The sequence below is a fragment of the Littorina saxatilis genome, linkage group LG9, assembly GCF_037325665.1.
Source record: "Littorina saxatilis isolate snail1 linkage group LG9, US_GU_Lsax_2.0, whole genome shotgun sequence".
NCBI lineage: Eukaryota > Metazoa > Mollusca > Gastropoda > Littorinimorpha > Littorinidae > Littorina > Littorina saxatilis.
The window spans coordinates 15,497,023-15,521,856 of NC_090253.1; the positions used below are offsets into that span (position 1 = coordinate 15,497,023).

General features: G+C 44.0%; 2 protein-coding genes across 3 annotated transcripts in view; both read left to right on the forward strand.

Annotated features, from left to right (window-relative positions):
• The first annotated feature begins 2,820 nt into the window (after positions 1-2,820).
• LOC138975388 (protein unc-93 homolog A-like) lies at positions 2,821-14,527 on the forward strand. The gene is made up of 8 exons (XM_070348053.1): positions 2,821-3,103; positions 3,775-4,030; positions 4,745-4,878; positions 6,896-7,144; positions 7,999-8,363; positions 9,652-9,767; positions 12,076-12,227; positions 12,457-14,527. Exons 2-8 carry the CDS (start codon positions 3,900-3,902, stop codon positions 13,188-13,190), a joined length of 1,881 nt encoding a protein of 626 aa, XP_070204154.1. The 5' UTR covers positions 2,821-3,103; positions 3,775-3,899; the 3' UTR covers positions 13,191-14,527.
• Positions 14,528-19,481: 4,954 nt separating this feature from the next.
• LOC138975389 (coronin-1C-like) overlaps positions 19,482-24,834 on the forward strand; it is a 45,100-nt gene continuing 39,747 nt past the window's right edge. For both annotated transcript variants that reach the window (XM_070348054.1, XM_070348055.1), the window contains exons 1-2: positions 19,482-19,602; positions 19,890-20,081. In XM_070348054.1, the coding sequence (XP_070204155.1) occupies positions 19,890-20,081 (192 nt within the window). In that variant the 5' untranslated portion in view covers positions 19,482-19,602. The remainder of the gene's footprint in view (positions 19,603-19,889; positions 20,082-24,834) is intronic.

A 24,834-nucleotide genomic window follows, 5' to 3' on the forward strand; every position in this document is an offset into this window, starting at 1 on the left:
TCAGTCTCAAGGACTGGGGCGGGAGGAGGCCGAGTGGGCGGCCGGGAGGGGGTGTCGGGCTGACCGCCAGCGGGCAAGATTAAAGTAGGGGACGTTGCCTCAGCTTGCTCTCGAAGCCGACGCGAGGCTCTGATGGGTCTTTCGCGGCCTAACTACGGTTTTTGCTGATGTAAATATTTTAAGTAATTATAGTGTTGCGTGTGATTACAAAGGATCCGAGCTATCGTGCATTGCGTTGAATGTTGGTGGCGTATTATCTAAATTAAAACACCCAGATTTTCTTAAGCTAATTTGTAAATATGATATTATTGCCTTATCCGAGAGTAAGTTGGATGATATTGACACAGTTGATGTTCCGGGTTATGTGTCCCTCTATAAAAACAGAAGCAAGTTTAAACGTAAATCAGGAGGAATTTTGTTGTTAGTCAAGGATGATATTGTACAGTTTATTACAGTTTATGAAACTAAAGAAAGAAAATCCAAGGTTGATGTTTCTCTAAGAAAATATTATACGTTTTGTGAAGCAGAATTATGTGAAAATATGATGTTTTTTAAATTCAGTACGGGAGTTTTTAAAACAAGATATACTTTTTGGCGCTGTGTACATTCCCCCAGAAGGTTCACCATTATGTGAATAAGGATGTTTATACCGAATTACACGATGCATTCCTCACTATTGAACATGAAGGCGCGTGCTTACTTGGAGATTTTAATGCAAGAACAGGATTACTTATAGATACCACTGAAGATTTATTTGATGTTGATTTTGATATGCCCTGTGAAACACTAAATATGTGCAGAGAAAATGACGAAGGTGACAACAATTTTCATATCCCGAAGAGACATTCGCAAGATGTGTTAGTAAATAATTACGGGCATGATTTAGTGGATTTTTGTAAAATATCAGATATGGTTATTGTAAATGGTCGGGTTGGTTAATGGGGAAGCACATGTAAAGTATGTGAATAAGTGTTGAACACACAAAGCTGTATTGTCTTCCGAGCGAGTTTCTGGACAATTTTGTCAGATAAGTTTATTTTCTGTATTTTAAGTGATTGTCTGTCCGTTTAAAAGACCGCTGGGACAAAGATCAGTGAACGTAACGTTTTGTTTTGTTATATACTGTTCAAAAAAAGAAACGCATAGCTTGTAATATTTGGTTAATTTAGTTATATGGCTACAAGGATATCCACCAAACTGCAGAAAATGTTTATCTGGTCGTCGACCTTTCGTCCATTGCCACAAGTGAGCTCTGCACGTGACGCATGCGTTATCAGTGGCTACAATGTCAAAATTGCTCATTTGGCATGACCACTCGTCATGCTTCAGTGTAATCTCGTGAAACTCGGGGAATATTGAGCTCTCACCATGTCTTCCAAAACCCATAAAAGCGGATTGTTCGCCACAAAGAAATCAGACGACAATTCAGCGACGAAAGATGGCCCGATTGAGCAGAGAAGACCGCCAAATTGCATTGGGTCGTTTACAAGCAGGCCAAAGTCAAAGTGCAATCGCCAGGCACTTCCACGTGTCCCAGAGCACCATCAGTAGACTGTGGGTCAGGTTTCAAGCCACTGGCTCCGTTGCTGACTTGCCACGAGCGGGAAGACCAAGGGCGACAACTGCTGCTCACGACCGCTTCATACGGCTCCGCCACCTCCGGAATCGTTTCCTGTCGGCCTCATCTTCTGTCCAGGCTCTCCCCGGGCCACACCGATTATCGGACCAGACCGTGCGGAACCGCCTGCATGAAGCTGGTTTGAGAGCTCGCAGACCTCACAGAGGAGCTGTCCTCACCCGCCGCCATCGCCAGAACCGAGTGCAGTGGGGCAACCAGCACCTTCGCTGGACCGTCCGGAATCACTGGAGACACGTGTGGTTCAGCGACGAGTCCTACTTCCTACTTCAGCGACATGATGGTCGGAGGAGGGTCTACCGGAGAGTAAACGAACGTTACGCGCCCAACTGTGTGGATGAGGCACCCGTTCTAGGTGGTGGAGGCGTCATGGTGTGGGGGGCGATCAATACCGCTGGAAGGAGCACCCTGGTGCACGTCCAAGGGCGCATAACTGCCCAGCGATACGTGGAGGAAATTCTGCGCCCACACGCCCTTCCTCTTCTGGCTGACCAGGATGCCATATTCCAGCAGGACAACGCTCGCCCGCACACAGCACGACTCACCACTCAGTTCCTCACCGACCACCATGTCCAGGTGCTTCCCTGGCCATCCATGTCGCCAGACATGAACCCGATAGAACACCTCTGGGATGAATTGGACAGACGTGTGCGCAGGCGAGAAGAAGCGCCGGCAAATCACCGCGATCTATTGCAGGCACTTCAGGAGGAGTGGGACACCATCCCACAGCAAGATATCCGGCATCTGATCCAGTCCATGCCCAGAAGGTGCCGGGCAGTTGTTGCTGCTCAAGGCAGTCACACCCCCTACTGACTTGACAGCCTCAGCACCCAATCGTATTGATTGACTGATTGATTTGAAGATGCAAATGAACTGTGTGTGCATTCAACTGTGTCCATACCAAATTTCAGACAAATAATCTAAATATTGGATTTTCTGTTAATTTTTTCGAAAAATAAAACAAATTTGGGAAGTAGCAACTATGCGTTTCTTTTTTTGAACAGTATAATTAGGCAACCAAAAAAAAATAGTCTGTTTACGGTAACCCGACCGACCCTATTTTTTTCGCGCGACCCTAGACTTTTTTTTGGCATTTGGGAAAAAAAACAAAAAAAAACAAACAAACGTAAAAATATGGTTTTTTGGAGAAAAAAAAATTCCCGACCTACCGACCCTATTGTTTTGGCCTATGTTACCGTAAACAGACCTATTTTTTTGGGCCTTATATATAACGTTCCAATGGCATATCTTTCTGGTTTTTTTTTATACTGAGTTTTGGAATTTTGTCAGTCTATTTGTTTTTGGATTTCAGTTGTGCATTGCAGATTCAACTGACAAACAAACATACAGAGTAAAACCTACACAACCCCATTTACGGGTGTCGTAAACATTTGGCAGTCGCATCCACCAGACGAAGTAGTGATTCACTACGTCATTACGGTCAAGACAAGGCCCCTAACCTGTGAGGTAAATTAACTGCTGATGAGCCAACAACTTTAAAAGTGCCCACCTTCAGTCAAAAGTGATGACTTTTAGGGCAAAGCAGAGCTTATACCAGCCTGTCATTAATTGGGCGAAGTCGACTACGCGAAGTATGCTTCGCAAAGCTGGCCGAACGGAGCTTTAATTAGCACTGAGTTTCTGTAAAATTGCTCGCTCTTTACGGAGGGCACCTAGGATGTTCTCAAGCGAAGGGAAGTAACTCATTTTTGACCTGAGTTCAGGATGGGTCCAAAAAGTGTTCGAGACAATCTGCAAAATTAATTCTTTAAAAATTGCTCGCTCTTTACGGAGGGCACCTAGGATGTTCTCAAGCGGTGAGTGTTCAAATGAAAGGGTGTTTGTACTGTGTGTAAAAGCTTGACAGTCTCAGTCTGTGATGCACGGTTCAAGTTACGGGAGGCTGACTGTGCCTTTAATGGCGAGTGTTTGTATGCAGTGAAATGTTTATACAACAATCGTTTTTGACGTTAGTATGTGTATTTAAACGGTTGTATGTCGTCACAGGTCTCTAAAACCAAGGGACATTATGTGAATGAATCTTTTGCATTTTATTGGCGAGAGTGTTTGTATGCAGATTATACAACGCAATTTTCAAACGTTAGTACGTGTATTCAAATACTTTTACGTTCTCACAGGTATCCAAAAGTAGGGACATTAACTGCCAGATGATGCGCCAAAAAAGTTTAAAAGTCCCTGCCTCCAGTCGGAATGACGAGGTCCACTTATAAAAGTTGACGACGGACGGTCCAAGCGGAGGAAAATGCCACTGACCGTGCCGATCAAATGGAAACAGAGGTTTGCCACCCCCCTGGCCCCCCAGCTAGAGGGTCAAGAGCTGCGGACTGTCGTGTTCGTTGCCATCTCCTTTCATGCCGTCTTCACTGGATACAGGTGAGAGAGAGAGAGGGGGAGGGGGGCGGGAGAGAGAGAGAGAGTTGAGAGAGAGGGAGAGAGAGAGAGAGAGAGAGAGAGAGAGAGAGAGAGAGAGAGAGAGAGAGAGCCGTCTTCACTGGATCAGGTGAGAGAGAGAGAGAGGGGGAGGGGGGCGGGAGAGAGAGAGAGTTGAAAGAGAGAGAGAGAGAGTTGAGAGAGAGGGAGAGAGAGGGAGAGAGAGGGAGAGAGAGGGAGAGACAGAGAGACATACAGACAAGGCAGAGAGACAGACGCGCAGACAGAGAGAGAGAGAGAGAGAGAGAGAGAGAGAGAGAGAGAGAGAGAGAGAGAGAGAGAGAGAGAGAGAGAGAGAGAGAGAGACTGACACCGAAACAGAGAGACAGACAGACAGAGACAGACAGAGAGACGGAGAGAGACAGAAAGAAACAGACCCACCGACTAACAGACAGACAGGCAGACAGAGGGAGAAATAAATACTGATAAGATACAATTTGCAAAAGTTGTTTTCACCAGAGGGAGAATGTTCCACTTTGCAACGACTACCTTAAATGGACGAAAATGGTGGGGCCATTTCGGCCGAAGAAAATAAATCCAAGAAACATCCCCATTCCATTCAATTGCCGAAAACGTGAAGGCCGTTTCGCGAAATTTTCCGAAAAAAAGGAGTCGAGAAATGTCCCCAATGTATTCACTATCATCGACACCTTGCAGGTCCATCCAGAACCTTCAGAGCAGCTTGAACGAGGAGAACGGTCTGGGGGTCATCTCTCTGGGCGTTCTGTACGGGGCTTGGATCTTCTCTGGCATCCTGACACCCACCTTCATCCGTTTCTTGACCACCAAAGGTAAGACAAAATCTTAGATAACAAGAACATTTTTATCACCAGAGAATACAGCTATACGAACAAGCCACAATGGACCGGTTTCAACCTGCGCCTTCATCAGCGAAAAACAACAAAGTAAAAAGAAGAGAAGACAGAGAAAGAAAATGAAGAGAACAAGAAATTCCTCTGATAGGAAAAACACCCCCGTCAAGGGAAATAACCTTCTCAGTTGGTGGCAGTGAGAATGGTTATTTCCCTTTGACCAACGGGGGTGTCCGTCTATAAGTCGTTGTATAATTTTAATCCACCAATAACTCCCTAACCGTGTGTTTGACTGGTCCCAATTTTTGTAAGGACCGTCTCAGGAATGTATAGAACCTGTTCACCAAGTTTGGTGACGATCGGCCCGTTCATTCTTGAGATCTACTTGCGAACACAAACACCGCCACAAACACATCGAGTGAAACCTATACACAACCCTAATCCGGGGGTGTAATAAGCACAGAAGAACACACACAGAGTCTAACGTTACCTAACCTAAAAAAAACAAGTCGCGTAAGGCGAAAATACAATATTTAGTCAAGTAGCTGCCATTTTTCAGCAAGACCGTATACTCGTAGCATCGTCAGTCCACCGCTCATGGCAAAGGCAGTGAAATTGACAAGAAGAGCGGGGTAGTAGTTGCGCTAAGAAGGATAGCACGCTTTTCTGTACCTCTCTTTGTTTTAACTTTCTGAGCGTGTTTTTAATCCAAACATATCATATCTATATGTTTTTGGAATCAGGAACCGACAAGGAATAAGATGAAAGTGTTTTTAAATTGATTTGGACAATTTAATTTTGATAATAATTTTTATATATTTAATTTTCAGAGCTTGTTTTGAATCCGAATATAACATATTTATATGTTTTTGGAATCAGAAAATGATGGAGATTAAGATAAACGTAAATTTGGATCGTTTTATAAATTTTTATTTTTTTTTACAATTTTCCGATTTTTAATGACCAAAGTCATTAATTAATTTTTAAGCCACCAAGCTGAAATGCAATACCGAACCCCGGGCTTCGTCGAAGATTACTTGACCAAAATTTCAACCAATTTGGTTGAAAAATGAGGGCGTGACAGTGCCGCCTCAACTTTCACGAAAAGCCGGATATGACGTCATCAAAGACATTTATCAAAAAAATGAAAAAAACGTTCGGGCATTTCATACCCAGGAACTCTCATGTCAAATTTCGTAAAGATCGGTCCAGTAGTTTAGTCTGAATCGCTCTACACACACACACACACACACAGACAGACGCACATACACCATACCCTCGTTTCGATTCCCCCTCGATGTTAAAATATTTAGTCAAAACTTGACTAAATATAAAAAGAACAAAATCTAAGGAAGGAATGTTCTCAGAGAACCCCCCCCCCCCCCTCCCCCTGCGGCGCATCTCTCTTGGAATTCTCCACGGGGCCTGGATCTTCACTGGCATCCTCACACTCACCTTCATCCGTTTCTTGACCATTAAAGGTAGGTTCTCGGTGCCCCCCCCCCCCCCTCCCCCGGGTCATCTCTCTGGGCGTTCTCTACGGGGCCTAGGTCTTCCTTGGCATCTTCATGCCTACCTTCATTCGGTTCTTGGCCGCCAAAGGTAGGTTCTCATTGACCCCCCCCCCCTTTCCTATCATTTGTGTGTGTGTGTGTGGGGGGGGGGGGGGGTGAGGGGGTTGTTGTTCCTCTGTGTGTTTATCAGTTTTTGTCAGTGTGTGTTTGTTTTTGGTCAAAACACACCATCTTCTCCATCTGCTGCCCTGGCTGGCCCATGTTCTCCAAACCACGGCCACTTTCTATCTTTTGTGTATTCGTTCTTTTCTTTCCACGTTCATGTGTTTGTTTTGGGGCCTAACATACCTCCATCTCTCCGCACAGGCTCCATCATCCGTACAGGTTCCATCATGGTTGAGTATTCGTTCATTCGTTTATTTCGCTCTACGTTCATTTTTATTTTATTTTTATCCTAACAAACCTCCATCTCTTCATTCCAGGCTCCATCATACTGGCCTGGCTGGCCCACGTTCTCTACACCACGGCCACTTTCTACCCGGCCTGGGAGCTGCTGATACCCGCCTCCCTCCTGCTGGGGGCAGTGTCCGGCCCGCTCTGGACATCGCAGTCCCTCTACATCACAGCCTGTGGCTACTCGCACGCCAAGACGGCGGTCAGCAACCCCTATCACGTCTTCAGCCGCTTCAATGGCATCTTCTTCGCCATCTACGAGACCTCGCAGATCACAGGTATACGGCGGGTGGATAAATTGAGAGTATTTTCTGGCTTGCTGGGTGATACAAAGTTGACATGATTTGTTTTTAAACATTGAAATGGGAGGTTTGCTATATTTGAAAATAAACGAAAAAAACCAACAAAAACCAACAACCAAGGAGCTACGTACTAGCAAGGGCGGATCCAGGATCTTAAGGAAGGGGGGGCACACCTAAACTTTTTTGCACAAACTTGAAGGCGCGAAGCGCCTGAATTGAGGGCGCAAAGCGCCCGAACATGCTCGGGGGTCCGGGGGCATGCCCCCCCGGAATTAGTTTTTTTCAAGGAAGCAAAATGCTGCAATCAAGGGCCACCTGAGCTCAGAAACTGTCATTTAATCATCTCTCTCTCTCTTTTTTTTCTTCCCTGAAGGGGGGGGCCCGGGCTCCCTTCGCCCCCCCCCCTCCCTAAGTCCGCTACTGACTAGCCTTACTAGGACCCTGTGCATTCACAAGCTTGAAATGTCTAAAATAAGAAAGATAGAATGAACCTTTTTTATGTAACTAAGTATCCGTTGCTCTATTTTATGACATTCGAAACACATCTTGTCTAAAAATGTGCCATCACATACTAGACGAACTCCGATAATAAGTCTGTCGGGGTTGTATGGCTTGTGCAAGACTGAATACTCTTGATTTCATTGAGGCAAACTTTCCACACGTGGTCCTTGTCCACGTGTTTCAGACACACCCTCGCTAATGACTGGCCTATAATATCACGTGGGAAAGTTTGCTTCAATAAAAGCAAGAGTATTCACTGTGTCACTACCCATACAAACCAAACGGAGGTGTTTTTTTTCTCCGAACATCGTCTATTATTTCGTGCTCAGGAAACCTCGTGGCCTCGCTCGTTCTGCAGAACGGTCTGGGTAACCGTTCGGAGGAGATGAACTTCTTCCAGTGCGGGAGGGGGGACTGTCCTGCCTCGGACAACGCCACAGACTTCGAAGAACCCGAGGACTGGGTCACCGACGTTCTCCTGGCTTTCTACGTCACATGCAACGTCATTGGCATCGTGGTGACGTATTTCTTCGTCATGCCGCTCCCCAAAAGCGACTGGAGCGTTGTGACATCAACGAAGGAGACTATGACGTCATTGTTCGTGACGCTGCGTCGCACGGAGATCATACTGCTGGTGCCGCTCTTCATCTTCCAAGGGATCCAGCAGGCCATTCTGTACAGCGAGTTCACCAGGGTACGTTGACACCATGCTGAGAGCACTCGCCCTTAAAGGCACACTCTTTCTCGTGAAAATCAAGTAAGTTCGGCAGTGTCTCGTCTCAGATCTGGCCTAGGCTTCGACATGGGATAGGCCGAACACCCCCCCCCCACTTTTCACATATACCTAAAACCAATATCCTGACTGCTCAGTGTTGAGGGCCCCAAAGGGGGGGTATCATCACGATCACGGGAAGGGAAATTTTAGCTTTCACGATCACAGTTACCTTGATTTTTGTTTTCACGATCACGAACACCTTGACGAATAATGGATCATAGAGTGATACAGCTCTGAAAAATATACCTAAAACCAATATCCTGACTGCTCAGTGTTGTAGTGGTTTGGAATTTCGTGTATGAAGGTCTTAAGTTCTTTAAACGTCACTATAGTGGCTTTTGCTAAATTGATTTATTAAAAACAAGTGTGCACAGCGGAAAGCACCAGTCTGTTAATTTTTGGTAAGTGACCAAGTGGAGGGATGGTCTTATAACATTTAAACTTCCTCCGAAAGCGGCGTATGGCTGCCTAAATGGCGGGGTAAAAACGGTCATACACGTAAAAGCCGTGGGAGTTTCAGCCCATGAACGAACAAACACTACCATTTAAACGCGGCGGCCTGGTCGGATCTGAGATGGTGAGCCAAATTGTTTTCATGACTGAGAAGGCGGACGCCCGTCTTCGCGTACGAACAAAACACGTCAACAAAAGAGCAAAGCCGGGCCAAACCCGGTCGGCGCAACACGGCATAGCGAAGCGGCGTAGCCTCGTTCATCTAATGTCAACCCGGGTAAATTTCTGCTGTCGTGGCACTGAACAAATTATTTTCAGGACTGACACAGCAACGCGTTACCCTGCAAAGCAATAGATTGGCCAACCCGAAACAATACAATTGTAGAGAAAGTAAGTAAATAAGTTTTGGTTCTCAGTTGATTTAGCGTCCCGGCCTTCAACCTTTGTTGGCTATGGCGGGACATGTTTGTAAGCAAGTAAGTAAGTAAGTAAGTACTAAGTAAGGTTGATTTTGTAAGTATGTAGGCCGCAGACAAGCACATTTTCAGTGAAAGTAAGTAAGTAAGCCTAACCCCAGTTGAGTAAGTACTGAAGTAACAGTAAGGCCTACTGAGCGGCAAGCCAACATGAAAGTATGAAAGTAAGTACTGTAGGCAAACAAGCACATTTCTAGTGTAAGTAAGTAAGTAATATAAGTCAGTCAGTAAGTAAGTAAGTTATAAGCAAGTAAGCTGATTTTGTTTCTGACTTGCAGTCTTACATCAGTTGTCCCATAGGACTGCACATGGTGGGCTTTGTGATGGCGGCCCACGGGGCGACAACTCCTGTCGTCACGCTGCTCTTCAGCAGAGTTGTCCGGCACACAGGCAGGTCAGTACTGCGTGGTTGCTTCCCTTGCATCGCTGTGATGACCTAACCTGGCTTGATCATGCTGATGTGGTCTGGTCTCTCTAGTCAAAGCATGCAAATGACTTATGTTATATGGATGCTGTTGTTCTTGCTTACGGCTCAATATGTGTAGGCGACACGGGTCGCCTTAAAGGGGACCCCCAGCAACCCGCCCCCTCTCTTTTAAGACTCCGATTAGCCTTCCACTTCAACACGTACCAAAAGTTAATCTTTGAATAGTCTTTTTATTTTTTATTTTTGTAAATTTTTTTTCAATCTTTTTGGCTGAATTAATTTCATGGATGTGACAGGGCGACGCAATAGTCCCCCTTTTCACAGCAGCAGCTGCTCTGCAGAGTTGTCTTCTTTGAGCTTTTAGGTATTGAGAGCTCAAACTAGTCAAAGTCAAACGTTCACTTATTCGATGACAATGCCAATGACAACGGCGGTGAGACACCAGTGTTGTGGATCATGGAGAGCTGTGAATGTACAAGGGTCTCTGTGCTGCTGTGTTTAACTGGTATGCTTTTGATAAAACCTTTGTGTCAAGCAAAGCAGGCCATTTTGTTTAATTTTGTTACACCCCCGGTATAGGGGTGTGTATAGGTTTCACTCGATGTGTTTGTGCGGTGTTTGTGTGTTTGTGTTCGCAAGTAGATCTCAAGAATGAACGGACCGATCGTCACCAAACTTGGTGAACAGGTTCTATACATTCCTGAGACGGTCCTTACAAAAATTGGGACCAGTCAAACACACGGTTACGCGACTTACATAGAGAAACACCCCCGTTGGTCAAAGGGAAATAACCATTCTCACTGCACCCATTCTCACTGCCACCAACTGAGAAGGTTATTTCCCTTTCACCAACGGGGGTGTTTTTCCTTGAGGGAATTTCTTGTTTATATGGATGTCATTGTAGCACACACTAGTACTTCTTTGTTGGTGGCTCAGTTTGCCTCCGAACGTGATTCAAGATGCTTTCAAGGTATCGTGCTATTTTGCAGGTATCCACTGTTCATGTTGCAGGTATCCACTGTTTATGATGGCAGGTCTGATCAACCTGGGGCTAATGGTGGCCATGGACCTGTGTACGTATCCACTGTTCATGTTGCAGGTATCCACTGTTTATGATGGCAGGTCTGATCAACCTGGGGCTAATGGTGGCCATGGACCTGTGTACGTATCCACTGTTCATGTTGCAGGTATCCACTGTTTATGATGGCAGGTCTGATCAACCTGGGGCTAATGGTGGCCATGGACCTGTGTACGTATCCACTGTTCATGTTGCAGGTATCCACTGTTTATGATGGCAGGTCTGATCAACCTGGGGCTAATGGTGGCCATGGACCTGTGTACGTATCCACTGTTCATGTTGCAGGTATCCACTGTTTATGATGGCAGGTCTGATCCACCCCGGCTGGGGCTAATGGTGGCCATGGACCTGTGTACGTATCCACTGTTCATGTTGCAGGTATCCACAGTTTATGATGGCAGGTCTGATCCACCCCGGCTGGGGCTAATGGTGGCCATGGACCTGTGTACGTATCCACTGTTCATGTTGCAGGTATCCACTGTTTATGATGGCAGGTCTGATCAACCTGGGGCTAATGGTGGCCATGGACCTGTGTACGTATCCACTGTTCATATTGCAGATATCCACTGTTCATATTGCAGATATCCACTGTTCATGTTGTAGGCATCCACTGTTCATGTTGCAGGCATCCACTGTTCATGTTGCAGGTATCCACTGTTCATGTTGCAGGTATCCACTGTTCATGTTGCAGGTATCCACTGTTCATGTTGCAGGTATCCGATGTTCATATTGCAGATATCCACTGTTCATATTGCAGATATCCACTGTTCATGTTGTAGGCATCCACTGTTCATGTTGCAGGCATCCACTGTTCATGTTGCAGGTATCCACTGTTCATGTTGCAGGTATCCGATGTTCATGTTGCAGGTATCCACTGTTCATGTTGCAGGTATCCGCTGTTCATGTTGTAGGTATCCACTGTTCATGTTGCAGATATCCACTGTTCATGTTGCAGGTATCCACTGTTCATGTTGTAGGTATCCACTGTTCATGTTGTAGGTATCCACTGTTCATGTTGCAGGTATCCACTGTTCATGTTGTAGGTATCCACTGTTCATGTTGTAGGTATCCACTGTTCATGTTGCAGGTATCCACTGTTCATGTTGCAGATATCCACTGTTCATGTTGCAGGTATCCACTGTTCATGTTGTAGGTATCCACTGTTCATGTTGCAGGTATCCACTGTTCATGTTGTAGGTATCCGCTGTTCATGCTGGCGGGTCTGTTCAACCTGGGGCTAATGGTTGCCATGGACATGTGGACGCCTGACAAGGAGGACGTCGCCTTCATCTTCCTCGCCCCTATCTGCTGGGGCATCTCCGAGGGCATCTGGATGACCCAGACCAACTGTGAGTGTCATTGTGGCCTGGACTGATGACCTGCTTCTTGCTGAATGGGTTTACTGTCCGGATTTATTGTAGTTCTTCTTGTAGGTGCCACTTGAATAATTCATGTATTTTTATTTATTTATATATCTGTTTATTTAAATCTGTTCGTGTGTCTTTTGGTTGATATACTTAGAAAAAATAAAATAAATGTATTCATTCATTTATTGATCCAATCATTGGTTTTCCACAGCCCTGATTGCAGTCCAGTACCCTACCCAGAAGGAGCCCGCCTTCGCCCTCTACCACACCTCAAGGTCAGTAGGCCTGACCTTGACCTTCGCCCTCAGCAGCGTCCTCTGCGCGTCAATCAAGCTGGTGGTGGGCGTGATCTTCGTGACCTTCGCCCTGATTCTCTACACGGCCGCAGAGGTCCGCATTCGCTGGAAGGAGCAACGCGGACGCGGCGCGGTCCCCAAAGCGGTGAAAGTGTCCGACGGAGCCCTAGCCGCGTCCATCCCAGCTCTCGCCTCCATAGCTGCGAACAGCGGCGGCATCAGGTTGTCCGAACTCACCATCAGTCTGTCAAGTCGCAGACAAGGGAGAGAGTCGTTGAAGACATCTACTGGCGGCGACCTACCAGCAACTGGCAAGAGACTGAAGAAGGCGGCTTCCCCATCTCCGCGCGCAAATTTTCATCCTGGGAGTCCTTCTCAGCTGTGGTCTCCTGGAACGGGTGGCTGGGAGTCGCGGCCGGGTTGGGAGCCTCCCACGGGTTCTTCTTCTGCGGGTTCCCTTCCACGGACTCCCACCGAGGTGTGGTATGCTGGGCGGCCGGCTCCCGGTATGCTGGCCCGCGGGTCTTCCTCGTCCTCCATTTTATCGTCCTTGACCCTCATCTCGGGTCTGAATGATGACGTCAGTGGAAGGACATCACAGAGAATATCTGTGGGGAACCTTTCTGATCTTGATGAGTCCGTGTTTTGAGGCGGGTTAGAGTAGGGGAGGAGGTAGGGGCCGGTAAAGTAGGGACGAGAGGGAGTGGAGGTCTGGGGGATAGGGGAAGGGGGTAAGAGAGGGGAGAGTGTGTATGAGAGATGGAAAGAAGGAGAGAGAGAGAGAAAGAGAGAAGAGAGAGAGAGAGAGTGTGTGTGTGTGTGTGTGTGTGTGTGTGTGTGTGTGTGTGTGTGTGTGTGTGTGTGTGTGTGTGTGTGTGTGTGTGTGTGTGAGAGAGAGAGACTGAGAGAAACAGAGACAGAGAGAAACAGAGAGAGAGAGACAGAGAGAGAGACTGAGAGAGACAGAGAGAAACAGAGAGAGAGAGAGACACACACAGAGACAGATAGAGAAAGTGGTACTCGGAAGATAGCGGCGAGCAAACAAAAATGATAGATTTCTACGCATATTGGACGACTCTCACAACATGGAAGATTGTCCATGAACGTCAGCCTGACTGACTTTAAACTTTTCAAGTTATGAGAACCATCATTGCTGTATTCTTCTTTTGTCAAAAGTACACATTGACGACGACAAACCTGTACTAATAGCCTGTCATGTAGATTTGTGTTTTGTTGTTTGCACAAAATGTGATATTTAGCACGAACTATGTACAGAACTGGACATAATTATTTGTAATAACGGTGACTTCTGTGCTTTTGCTGCTGATGCAAAACTGGATAATAGGGTAATTGAGGAACATAATTATGTCCACTGGGCTTCCTCGTTTCATTGCTCAAGGACTGAGTTCTAAGTAGATTAGAGTGCAATGTGCTCAAGTGCTGCCGTTGAAAAACGTCTATTGCGAATGCATATGATATGCATTATGATCTCCGGCATCAGTGTATTGTGACACATGTGTGGACTTTTTTTTAATGGTTGTATAGTTAGTTGTTGCTTTTTGGGTCCAGCGGACCATATAGGCCAAATCAGGACCCCTTTATGGTTGTATATATATATGCGAATTAGAATCTATATAAACGACGGAGATGACTCATTGGGATGTCGCTGCATATTGATGTTGATGTTGAAGTTGATGTTGATGTAGATGTAGATGTTGATGTTTCGTGCGAATTCCTCGTTTATTTATGGCAGCAAGTCTGTTAAAGTTATTGCCCTTCTCGTGTAAGTGATCGTGTACACCAACTCAAATTTGCCCATAATTGTTCAATGGAACAGATTTTGCTTGATTATTGTCTTGGCTCGAGGTTCATGTAGTGTGTGTGTGTGTGTGTGTGTGTGTGTGTGTGTGTGTGTGTGAGTGTGTGTGTGTGTGTGTGAGTGTGTGTGTGTGTGTGTGTGTGTGTGTGTGTGTGTGTGTGTGTTTGTGTTCGTGCGCATGTGTGTGTGTGTTTGTGTGTTTGTGTTCACGCCTATTCTGTGGCAATGCCACTTTCAACAAATCCACGCAATACCGCCAGTCCAAACGTATTTTAAGTGAACCGATTTTGGTTTTTCTGTAGATCCATTCCCAGTAACTCTTCCTTATCTTCTCCAGTGTTTTGCGCGTTTATCTCCCTTCCTTCCAAGCAGCTTCAGATATTCCCGTTACTATTTTTAGAAGGTCACTGCACTGTCCAGAACGCGGCTTTCCTTGCATGTACCCGTAAGTTGTCCTCACTGTAAAAGTGCAAAGGTCGAATCTATTTATCGAAAAATCCACTGTCATCTATCTCTATATATTTATATAGATAGATAGATATATACGGCTTCTGTGTGTGTGTGTGTGTGTGTGTGTGTGTGTGTGTGTGTGTGTGTGTGTGTGTGTGTGTGTGTGTGTGTGTAGGCAACACCTGTGGATTGTCGGAGTTCTGTTTGTGATGGGGTCTGGCGGCTTATGTCTCTCTGTATGTTCTGGCCTTCCTTTGAGAAGCCATAACAGTTATTATATGGCTTAGAAATCACGCCGTGGATGGTGGCACGCCTAGTTTTTTCCACCGCAGGAACAACACCCAATTCGTTCCCCCGCAAGACGAACAACATGGTAGGTGTCTCCAAATTAATGCCTTAAAATAGTAGATAACCAGACTTTCTTGTATTGAAGTTTATATCATACTGTTCGGTACTTTATTTTGCATTGGATCAGCTAGTTGTCTTACCATTTACACTCTCGTGTACTACATAAGAGAAGAAATGTCATCAAGACAAGTCAGAAATACTGTCTCCCACGTTAAAAATGATGAAATAACACAAAGCACGGTCAACAGAAGGGCTTATATCTTTTTGCTGGTCAAAGTCAAACTACTTGTGGATACTGCTCTTCATTTTTAAGTTTAAGCTTACCTTAGTTTAGACTCACGATCGGTTCAAAGATCAACAGTAAAATTTGACGGGGTAAGATCCCCCGCAGCTTGGTCAAAAATGCGGGGGACCTTATCTGGTGTCTGCGGGGGACCTTACCCACTGAGAATCGAGTACCACAAAATAACGCTAGATTAGAGCAGCTTATCCACGATGCTGGTGCCCAAAAACGCGCATACATGCAAGGCTGCAAGGTATCGAAGATTAAACTGTGAGTATTAAAATAGTGCTTTAAATGGTAGTTCTAGGTTAATTTGTACGAAATTGAGACCTCTTTGTATAATTTTCACGGACTTCGGCAGAAAATCGAACGCCACTGTTCACGAGTACACAACAAGACATAAATTACATATTATACATATAGCCCAGGCAATTCTGCTTTAGAATATCTATACTTAATAATGTGATTTGCCACAACGTACCTTCACAGGGCAATTCCTTTGCGAGATAACAATTTTGCTTCCGCGTGCGGGGGAACGAATTGGGAGTTGTTCCTGCGGTGGACAAAACTAGGCGTGCCACCATCCACGGCGTGGAAATAAGCTGTAAAATTCTCAATCCCGTTTGAGTGGACTTCGCCTTCAAAGGTGATTGTGGTGTTTCGGCACTCGGTTACTCTTGGCGTCGTCGTCAGGGATGGGACTCGACATAAAGTGTTCAGGCCACTGAATCATTTTCGTGCTCTTCCCATTCCACCAACCTGGGAGGGACCTAAGCTTGGCGGGTCCATGGTTCGGAACTTGGTTCGGGGACAAAGTTCATTCAAAGGGGGTCGAGTGTGACAGGGAGACTACCGTCGCCCTTCACAGCAGACTCTGCAGAGTTGTTCGCCTTAGAAGTTGTGAGCTATTTATAGCTAGCTCGCCAGGCAACACCTGTGGATTGTAGAGTTCTGTTTGTGATGGGGTCTGGCGGCTTTTCAGTGTCTCTCTGTATGTTCTTGCCTTCCTTTGTGTGGGCACAAACTGGTGGATGAAAATGTTCAACACGTGCTCTAAGCCGGCGAACCGCCACGCTGCATACTCTGTCTCGCGATTCACCCGGCGAAGCCGGGTATTCCTCTAGTTCTAAAAATTGCAACTGCGGCATGGCATATAGTAGCACACATTTAAAGTTATATGATATCTTCGTACCGTCCCAATCTGCGACTGTTCAATTCAACCGACGATGCAGCCCAGGCAGACACCGCTTTGACAGGCTGGTTGGTAATATGATGGATGAGAAGATATCGAGTTAATTCTCAGACTGATTTCAATTCATATGGTACGGTGACCGGCTAAGACTGTAATCAGCACGTCCTGTTATCTTTATCACGTATCACCTTTTCATTACAATGTAATAGGGCGTCCCTTGATCGTTCCGTAGTAAATATGATATGAACAGTCGAACCTGTCCTCGCAAACACCTCTAGATAACGACCACCTCCCTACTACGGCCACCCAAACTGAACTGACTCCGACATGTTTTTCTCTAAATAATTCCCCTTTTCATAGCGACCTCCTGTCTACAATTAACGACCACTATTTGTTGATCTCCTGTGTAGTCGTCATAGACAGTACTACATGTATATATATAGCTCGCTGTCTCGCTGTGGACTCGGTTAACAGGCACATGAAACTGGCCGCGGGGGCGTGGGGTCCTTTTTCTACTTCCTTCTCAGGGGCGGAGCAGTTAAAGATGAGGGGGGGGTTAAAACCTGGGGTTCTCCTGAAGCTGAAGAATTATTTTAGCTATTTTATAAAAAATGTGTGGCTTATCCTTGATTTTAAACATGATCAACTGGTGTCAGCAGCCACTCATTATTTCTTTTAAAGTTAGTATTACATAATGGCAATTATTTTTCACAGACAGCCGGGCGAGCGGGGGGGGGGGGGGGGGGGTCCGGAACCCCTGCAACACCCCCCCCCCCTAATCCGCCCCTGCTTCTAAGATGGAAGACAGGAGGACAGCTGGCCCGCCCCCCGCGCCGGCCATCCTGACAGTGTAATATGGTTGTAATTCAGTATGACCATGATCGATCGAAGCACACTCCGGCTCTTGCAGAAATACTGAGTTCAGCCACGGTTTGCGTGTAGCATTAAAGGGCAGTTTCAATGATTATCTTGAAGAACAAAAAGAAGCTGAGAAGTTTGGGGTACAATAAATGGTATTCAGAAACACAGGCGTCAGAAACACCTCCCCCCCCCACCCGTAATACATAAATAAAATCATTTAAAAATCTTGTTTTAGACTGATAAGTGATAGCTGAGGAGAATCATTCAATTCTAACAGCGAGACCCAGACATAGACATATAGACATAGACATACTGAGAAGACTTTATTATCTCAACAGGTAACTTTGTTTGTGGTGTGTATATGACAACACACATAACACATGACATAGAACAACATGAAACATTGAGATACGTACTACAGTTTAAGAATTAAATACAAATAATTCCTTAAACATGACTTCAAAATCTCGGTGCAAATAATCATATCAACTCATGAATTAATTCATTACTTACGTACAACAGAGAAGAAGCTAAGAATTTGAACATAATAATGTATTTGTATAATTTATGTACAATGTAGAAGCACGCACAGGCGCCAGACGTGCAGAAAATACGAGATTTATTTTCAACACCGTCCCAGTAAGAACCCTGTTGAGAATACTAAGATTGTCTGGCGCCTGTACCAGGTTTAGAGACATGTGTTTTCTTTATACCGTTGTCGGCTTGGCCTTTGTCAAATGCCATAATATCCAGTGCTGTTCACTTTAAAAGGACCTTTACCTAATCAAAAACGTCACAGTTTGCCTTTTGAGAAAGGGAAGCAAAGCAAAGCGAGGGAAGTTTCCTTGACGAACTTCTGCATCGAGCCTTTAATATATTAAACTTCCTGTTTCAAACCTAATGTAGAAATAATTTTTTAAAACTTAATAACACGGCCAATAACAATATGTCCGTGAATCAGTGGAACTTTTGATTAATAGTCATTCACAAATTAATGGCAAAGTTCTGTAAATATAATTAAAACAATAAAAGTTCCAAAAACGACTGACTTTCCTTTGTTTATTATTGTTTTAATTCTCGAGTTTGGGATGTTAGCAGTCTGTCACTGATTTCAGCCGGATTTCTGAACTTTAATAAAGATAAGTTCGAGTAGTCAGAGATTATTTAATTATAGTGTAGACTGATGAGACTATAGAGGGCCCCAAAGGGTTTAAAATCGTGATCGTGATTGGCGTTTTTTGACCTTTCTGTGACCGTGATTGCCGAAATTTCATTTCTGTGATCGTGATGGGACTTTGCCCGTGATCCGTGATGACAAAAAAAATCAAGTCTTGTGATCGTGATCGTCATTTGTTTTCGTGATTGTGATGGGCATTATTGCAAAGCATTTTATTTTCAACGTACATTTTTCACAGCTGTATCACTCTATGATCCTCTATTCGTCAAGGTGTTTGTGATCGTGAAAACAAAAATCAAGATAACTGTGATCGTGAAAGCTAAAATTTCCCTTCCCGTGATCGTGATGATACTCCCCCTTTGGGGCCCTCACTATAGTACGTGTAGATTAGACTGTGTCTCTGGAGTAGTTCGATCACGTTGCCTGTTTCACCGTAAAAAGACCCCAGTTAAATTCGTTGAGCACTACCCGATTGTGCTGCTTTTGATCATTCGATCATCTTACTGCACTGACTGATCAGGAACCGTCTCTTTGTGCACCCATTTTTCACCAGCATGTTTGACTCAACATTGACCTAACTGTACCGAACATGAAAAACAGAAAGATCAAATTAAGTCAGTCTCTATGAAACGTAAAAAGAAACAGTTTATTTGTTCTTTCTACGAGGGCATTTACTTAATAAAACACGCGGAGACGACGACAGATCGAACGCTATTGAAAAACAAGCGAGCTGTAGCAGACGAAACAAGGAAGACAGAAGTCATTCCCATTTTAGGGATTGGAACGTTCGCTCGTCTCATTCAGTTCGCGCATGCGCATCATTCAGTTCCTTTTCCGCGTTGCGGTGGGGCGTTCATTTCCATCCCTTTGCTTTGACAAGCAAAGGCTTCTTTGTGTTTTCATGGTATAATTGTCTACAAACACAAACAATGTAAGTGTGACCTTTTTTGTTAATCAGTTCTAAGTTTCTTGGCGTATTGTTACGCATGTGATCTTTGTTAAACGGCCTTAAAAGTGTGTTAAGTTTGTGTTCGATACCGGCAGATGCCGAAATCCTGCTTACCTCCCTTAGGACCCTCTGATCGCTTGTATCTCGATCAGTCATCATTTCGGACGACTGACACGGGAAGTCTCATATAATAAATGATTCAATCGCGTATCCTGAGGAGAAATTGAATAACTGACGTACATTTTGGCGTTTCCCTTTTTCTCTTACAGATGGCGTTTATGAGAAAGAGTAAGTTTCGTCACGTCTTCGGCAAGCCCGAGAAAAGAGATCAGTGTTACGATGGCCTAAGGATAACAAAAACTTCCTGGGAATCCACTTATTGTGCCGTCAACCCGAAATTTGTCGCGATCATCACAGAGGCCGCCGGTGGCGGTTCCTTCATTGTTCTTCCTCTTGCAAAAGTAAGTGCAGCTGTCCGCTTTCAGTTATTAGTTCCTTGACTGTTCATGCATGATCAGTTTACAAACTGCTCCGAATTTACTGTAGCGGGGGCACTTTGTGTAAGCACAACATGCCACTTGCAGATCTCTGTGGGTGTGACTCAGGGACTGAATCATTTGCTGATGCTTTTGTAAAGCATTCCTCTGTATTCTTTGTTGGCTTGAGACCATGTTCCAGACACACTAACATGTTCAAAGTGCCTGTCACATGTTTGCTGCTAATGCTATTTAGATTGATATTACACATCTTTGTTGGCTGACTTAGTTCTGTCTGTCATCTTTCTGTACTTGTCTCATTCAGTCATGCTCCATGCATCATTCCCAGGCAGAGGCTGGGTGTGACAAGAGAAAAAGAAAGGGAGAGAATGGGTGCATGTTGCTATTGTTTGTTGCTCTGCTGGGTCAGTAAATATTTGACTGTAAGTGTAATGTTCAGTCATTTCTTGAGACAGACAGCTGTACTTATTTATGAGCTACTTAGTAAATTGTGGATCTTTTTCCTATAACGCCCTGATTTCAGTATTCTCCTTATGGAGTAATTAAGCTTCATACATATGTATGTGCTCTACATACCCTGAATGATAAAGACATCTATTGGTGATTGTGAAACTACACAGTACGCATCATGTTTGCATTAATGTAGCATATATATACATGTATGTACTCGAGAATGTGGCTTTGTATAGAAACTGATTCATCTACTGATTTAGCAACTTTGAGTGTGGCCATATTTGGTCAAGTGAGCAAGGCATTAAATTTACACACTTGTAATGTTCAGACTGTTACTGTTAGTGTATAGTACACATGCACCAGCTATCAGTATCATTCCTTTCCTTGTAAAGAAAGTATCAGATAGCTAAAACTTTAAGTTTTGCTAGCTTTTTTTAAACCGTGTCATGCAGTCACATTTTTCCTGTTTCGTTGCTGTAAAGCTAAAAATTGCAAAGGTGCAACATCTGATACTTTTTGCTTGTAAACTTTTCATGGACATTGACTGATTAAGGCTGAATTAGGTAGATTTTTGAAATAATTACATTTGAAAAGGAGGTGTTGTAAGTTTCTTTTGAGTAAAAACAACTTGAAGTAAAGAATTTGTTTAACTCGCGTGAAAAATGTTATTGTTAGTTGTTACCCTTTTTGTCAGTGTATGAAATACATGTATCCCCAGTAGAGATAGATTATTAAAATACATGAATGACATTTGCATCCCCAGTAAAGATTATCATCACAACTGATGAAAAGGAGTAATAATACAAATGTAGACTGACAAATTCTGTTGACGGAATATTGGTTAAAAGAATTGGTCTATAGTTAATTGAGTCTTGACTGCTCAGTCAGTAGCAAGTTGTGGCTAACCTGATCATGAATGTGGAAAAAAACCCACTCAACTAAAACAAACAAACAGAACACACACACACACTCTTTTAGCACTGAAGTTGTGAAAAGATAAGCAATTTATGTGAATGGTCTGCGACATCAGTATTTTTGCGTTAAAGCAAGCAACACACTCTGGTATAGAGCTGCCTTCCTTCAACTTGCATGCATGAGACATGCATGATTCCTTTGAAGAGGGACCCAGACACTGAGACAGTGACGGGAGAGAACATTAGACAATTCAAATTCATCACGCTATTGATTGGACTTGGAGCAGCTAATGAGGGGTTGAGCTCACGCACACTTCCGCCTTTCATGCCCTCTCAGATGGACGGACTGTAATGATGTGCATTCTTTGCAAAGGCCATCGCTTTGTGGCTGCCAGCTGCATGCCACTGCGAGAGAGTAGTGGATGAAAGGGAGTAGTGGTATGCGTAGACATGCAAATGACATGCTTGGTCACATTGTTTTAGCACTATCAGTTACTAAAATCTCCTTCCTGGACGAGTTGTCAGGCTGGCTGTAGTGGTTCAGTTTTGTTGATGAGTTTGGAGAATGTTTTTGCAGGGTGGTTACAGTAATGGCGTTAACCGGTAATTACCGGTATTTTACCGGTTGAAACGAGAAAATACGGGAACAACATTGGCTGCTGGTATGACCTTACCGGTTGATTTTTTAGAACTACCGGGTTTTTATTCCCTGGTAAAACAGTAAAACCAGTACTCTGAGTCTGAGTTGGACTCTTACTGGTTCCAATGACCAGCCTACCGTTTCTTTCTGGACTGTTTGCGTCATACAAGTTAGCGTACCGGTTTGAAAAAATATTAGCGCCATCACTGGGTTAACAGACACAAAACCCATCTCAAAACGTACAGACTGTAGCAATAGAGGATGATTTAAAAGAAGTATTGGAGACAAATGAAGAACAATCAACAAAAGCAGGGGAAAAGTTGCTGTAGTGCTTGTATTTTTTATCACTATTTCAAATGTCCACACTGAGACGTTAAGCTGGTAAGCAGCATAGATCCACACTGTTTATACTGGCAGTCAATTGCACAGTAAGAAAGTGGTGGTAATTGAGTTGTTCTTTGCTATTGGTGACAAAACAGTGGAAACTTACTGAAATTTTCAAAATGCAGCTACAACCTGGAAAATACTATTCCTGTCAAGTGGAGCCCTTGTATTATTTGAGTCTAAAAAGAAAATGTCAGGAACTTTTATGGTTCGGACAAAAAAGCAGACTGACTGGTAACCTGCAGTACTTTGTGACACCAAATTTACACAGCATATCTATAAACTAATTCTGTGAAACAATTTGAGTAAACTCCATGAAAACAGAGTGTTTGCTGTTAGTTTGTCATGTATTGAAGAATTTTTGATGTACAGTTTAGTGTTGTTAGGTTCAGTAATTTTGTGACACCGTTTGCAGGTTACCTTGTAGTTTGATCTTTTTGTGGCAACACAACTGCTTACAGCAGGGCAGGGATATTTTGGTCAGTTATTGTTTAAAAGGGTGTAACTTGGAATACCTACAGATTATTAGAATCAAATGCAAACTACTGCTCAAATGTATCAAAACAGAAAGAGGTAACCTGCAAATCACGCGACACCAAATTGCCAATACTTGTGCATGTATTACGCTGTACTGGTGCAATCAATCAAATTATGCTACAAATGAATGTTATAAAGGAGACAATACCAACACAAACAGTTCTGCAACTGTATTGCCAAAAAACAGCGAAGAGTGCCACCTAAACTTCGCAGAACTATTATCTGTGGTCACCTGCGTACGAATGAAACCATTCGAGAATGGCCGGTCGCTGCATAGCTCCCGATAATTTTTAAGTCCTGTGCTCTAAAATAACTATACTATCAACTTTAACATCAATAATTTTACGAAGTAAGCATTAAGGAAACTTGTGCAACTTACCTGAACTTTCAGTTTTCGCAAAATCAATGCGATACGGTTGATTTTCAGGACGAAACCGCGGTGGCACAGAGACATTTCGCGCGAAAGTAACCTGCGAACGGAGTTACCTCGCTTCTGTGACACGTCATCAATTTTGCCGTACACAAACTTTTCTATGTAGTACACAAAACTCGGGACATCATCACTATTTGTGTGTTTACCCTGCCGTCTTCCGGACTGAGGCCGCACGAGAACAATCCATGCTCAACTGCGCGAGCGAAGAAATGAAAATCGGGGTAACCTGGCGAACGTTTGTGACGGCAGATCTATACGAAAGTCACCGTTGCGAGGTACACGGATGTATATTCACGCGACCAAATATCTTCATCTATCGATAATGATGCCATGATTTGAAAATAAAAATGTGTGTTTGCCTTCCTGGCGCTCAGGCCGGCAAATTGTCTTTCTTCAGTGGATCGGATTTGTGACGACGCGCGTTCGAAGGTTACCAGTTTTTTATCGGACGCAGCACGCGAGCAGGAGAGGGTCAGTTGTCCAAATAAGATTTTGTGCAGTTTAATCCAAGTACATAAGTTATCGTTGAATGATAACAGTTTTCCTTTCTAGAGCAGCTGTCGGTTTGAAATGTGTTGTGAACATGGCAGGGGTCTGTCATTCCACGTTTTGGCCGCCATTTTGTGAACAAAAAACGAAAACAAGCAGGAATAAGTGCTACTTCTGTCATATTATTTTCCTTCATGGTGATTTTGTTGATACTGCTACATCAGTAGAATGCAGTAATTATCTTATTTTGTCACCATCATTCCCCGTAATTTAAAAAATTGATTTTACTTGATGTCACCCACCGCAGTCACCATTAGCAAAGAACAACTCAATTGCTGTAGAGCTTAAAGGTGGTCGTCTACATTTGTGCTTTTTTTCAATAATCTTATGGTTAGATTTCGCTAAAAAGTTATGTCAGATGATGAATGAACCATGGGGAAAAAAGTGATAGAAAAAAAATATATGTAAAAAAAGATTTTATTTTTTGGTAGCATGACTCACGCTTCCAATATTTTGTTTTCTGTTTGCTGAGAACATGTGCTTTGCCTAAAAATACTGACCAATCAAATTCATGTCACTATGCTTATAAATAGCCACGCCCAAACAAGTGCAGCAACAGTTTGACACTGGAGCGCTGTCCACGCTTTTTATTAAACGCACGGGATTTGAGAGGAGTTTTGCGCTTGGCATTTTCCAAATAAGGATATCCTACTATGAGTACTACAAGGAATTTAATATCATATTCTTACTCCGAATCACATTAGCATTGAGTCACCTGAGATGCTTATCACTGAAAAACGCTTACCCGGCTAAAGAATTTAAAGGGAAGCAACCCCATCACCAAAACGAAAGTGAAAGTAGCTTTGG

Bases quoted from the DNA above. Each gene is read 5' to 3' on its own strand.
- LOC138975388 (XM_070348053.1), top strand. From the start codon at position 3,900: ATGCCACTGACCGTGCCGATCAAATGGAAACAGAGGTTTGCCACCCCC. The intron at 9,768-12,075 runs GTCAGTACTGCG...TTCATGTTGTAG, and splicing joins GTTGTCCGGCACACAGGCAG to GTATCCGCTGTTCATGCTGG. The intron at 12,228-12,456 runs GTGAGTGTCATT...GGTTTTCCACAG, and splicing joins CTGGATGACCCAGACCAACT to CCCTGATTGCAGTCCAGTAC.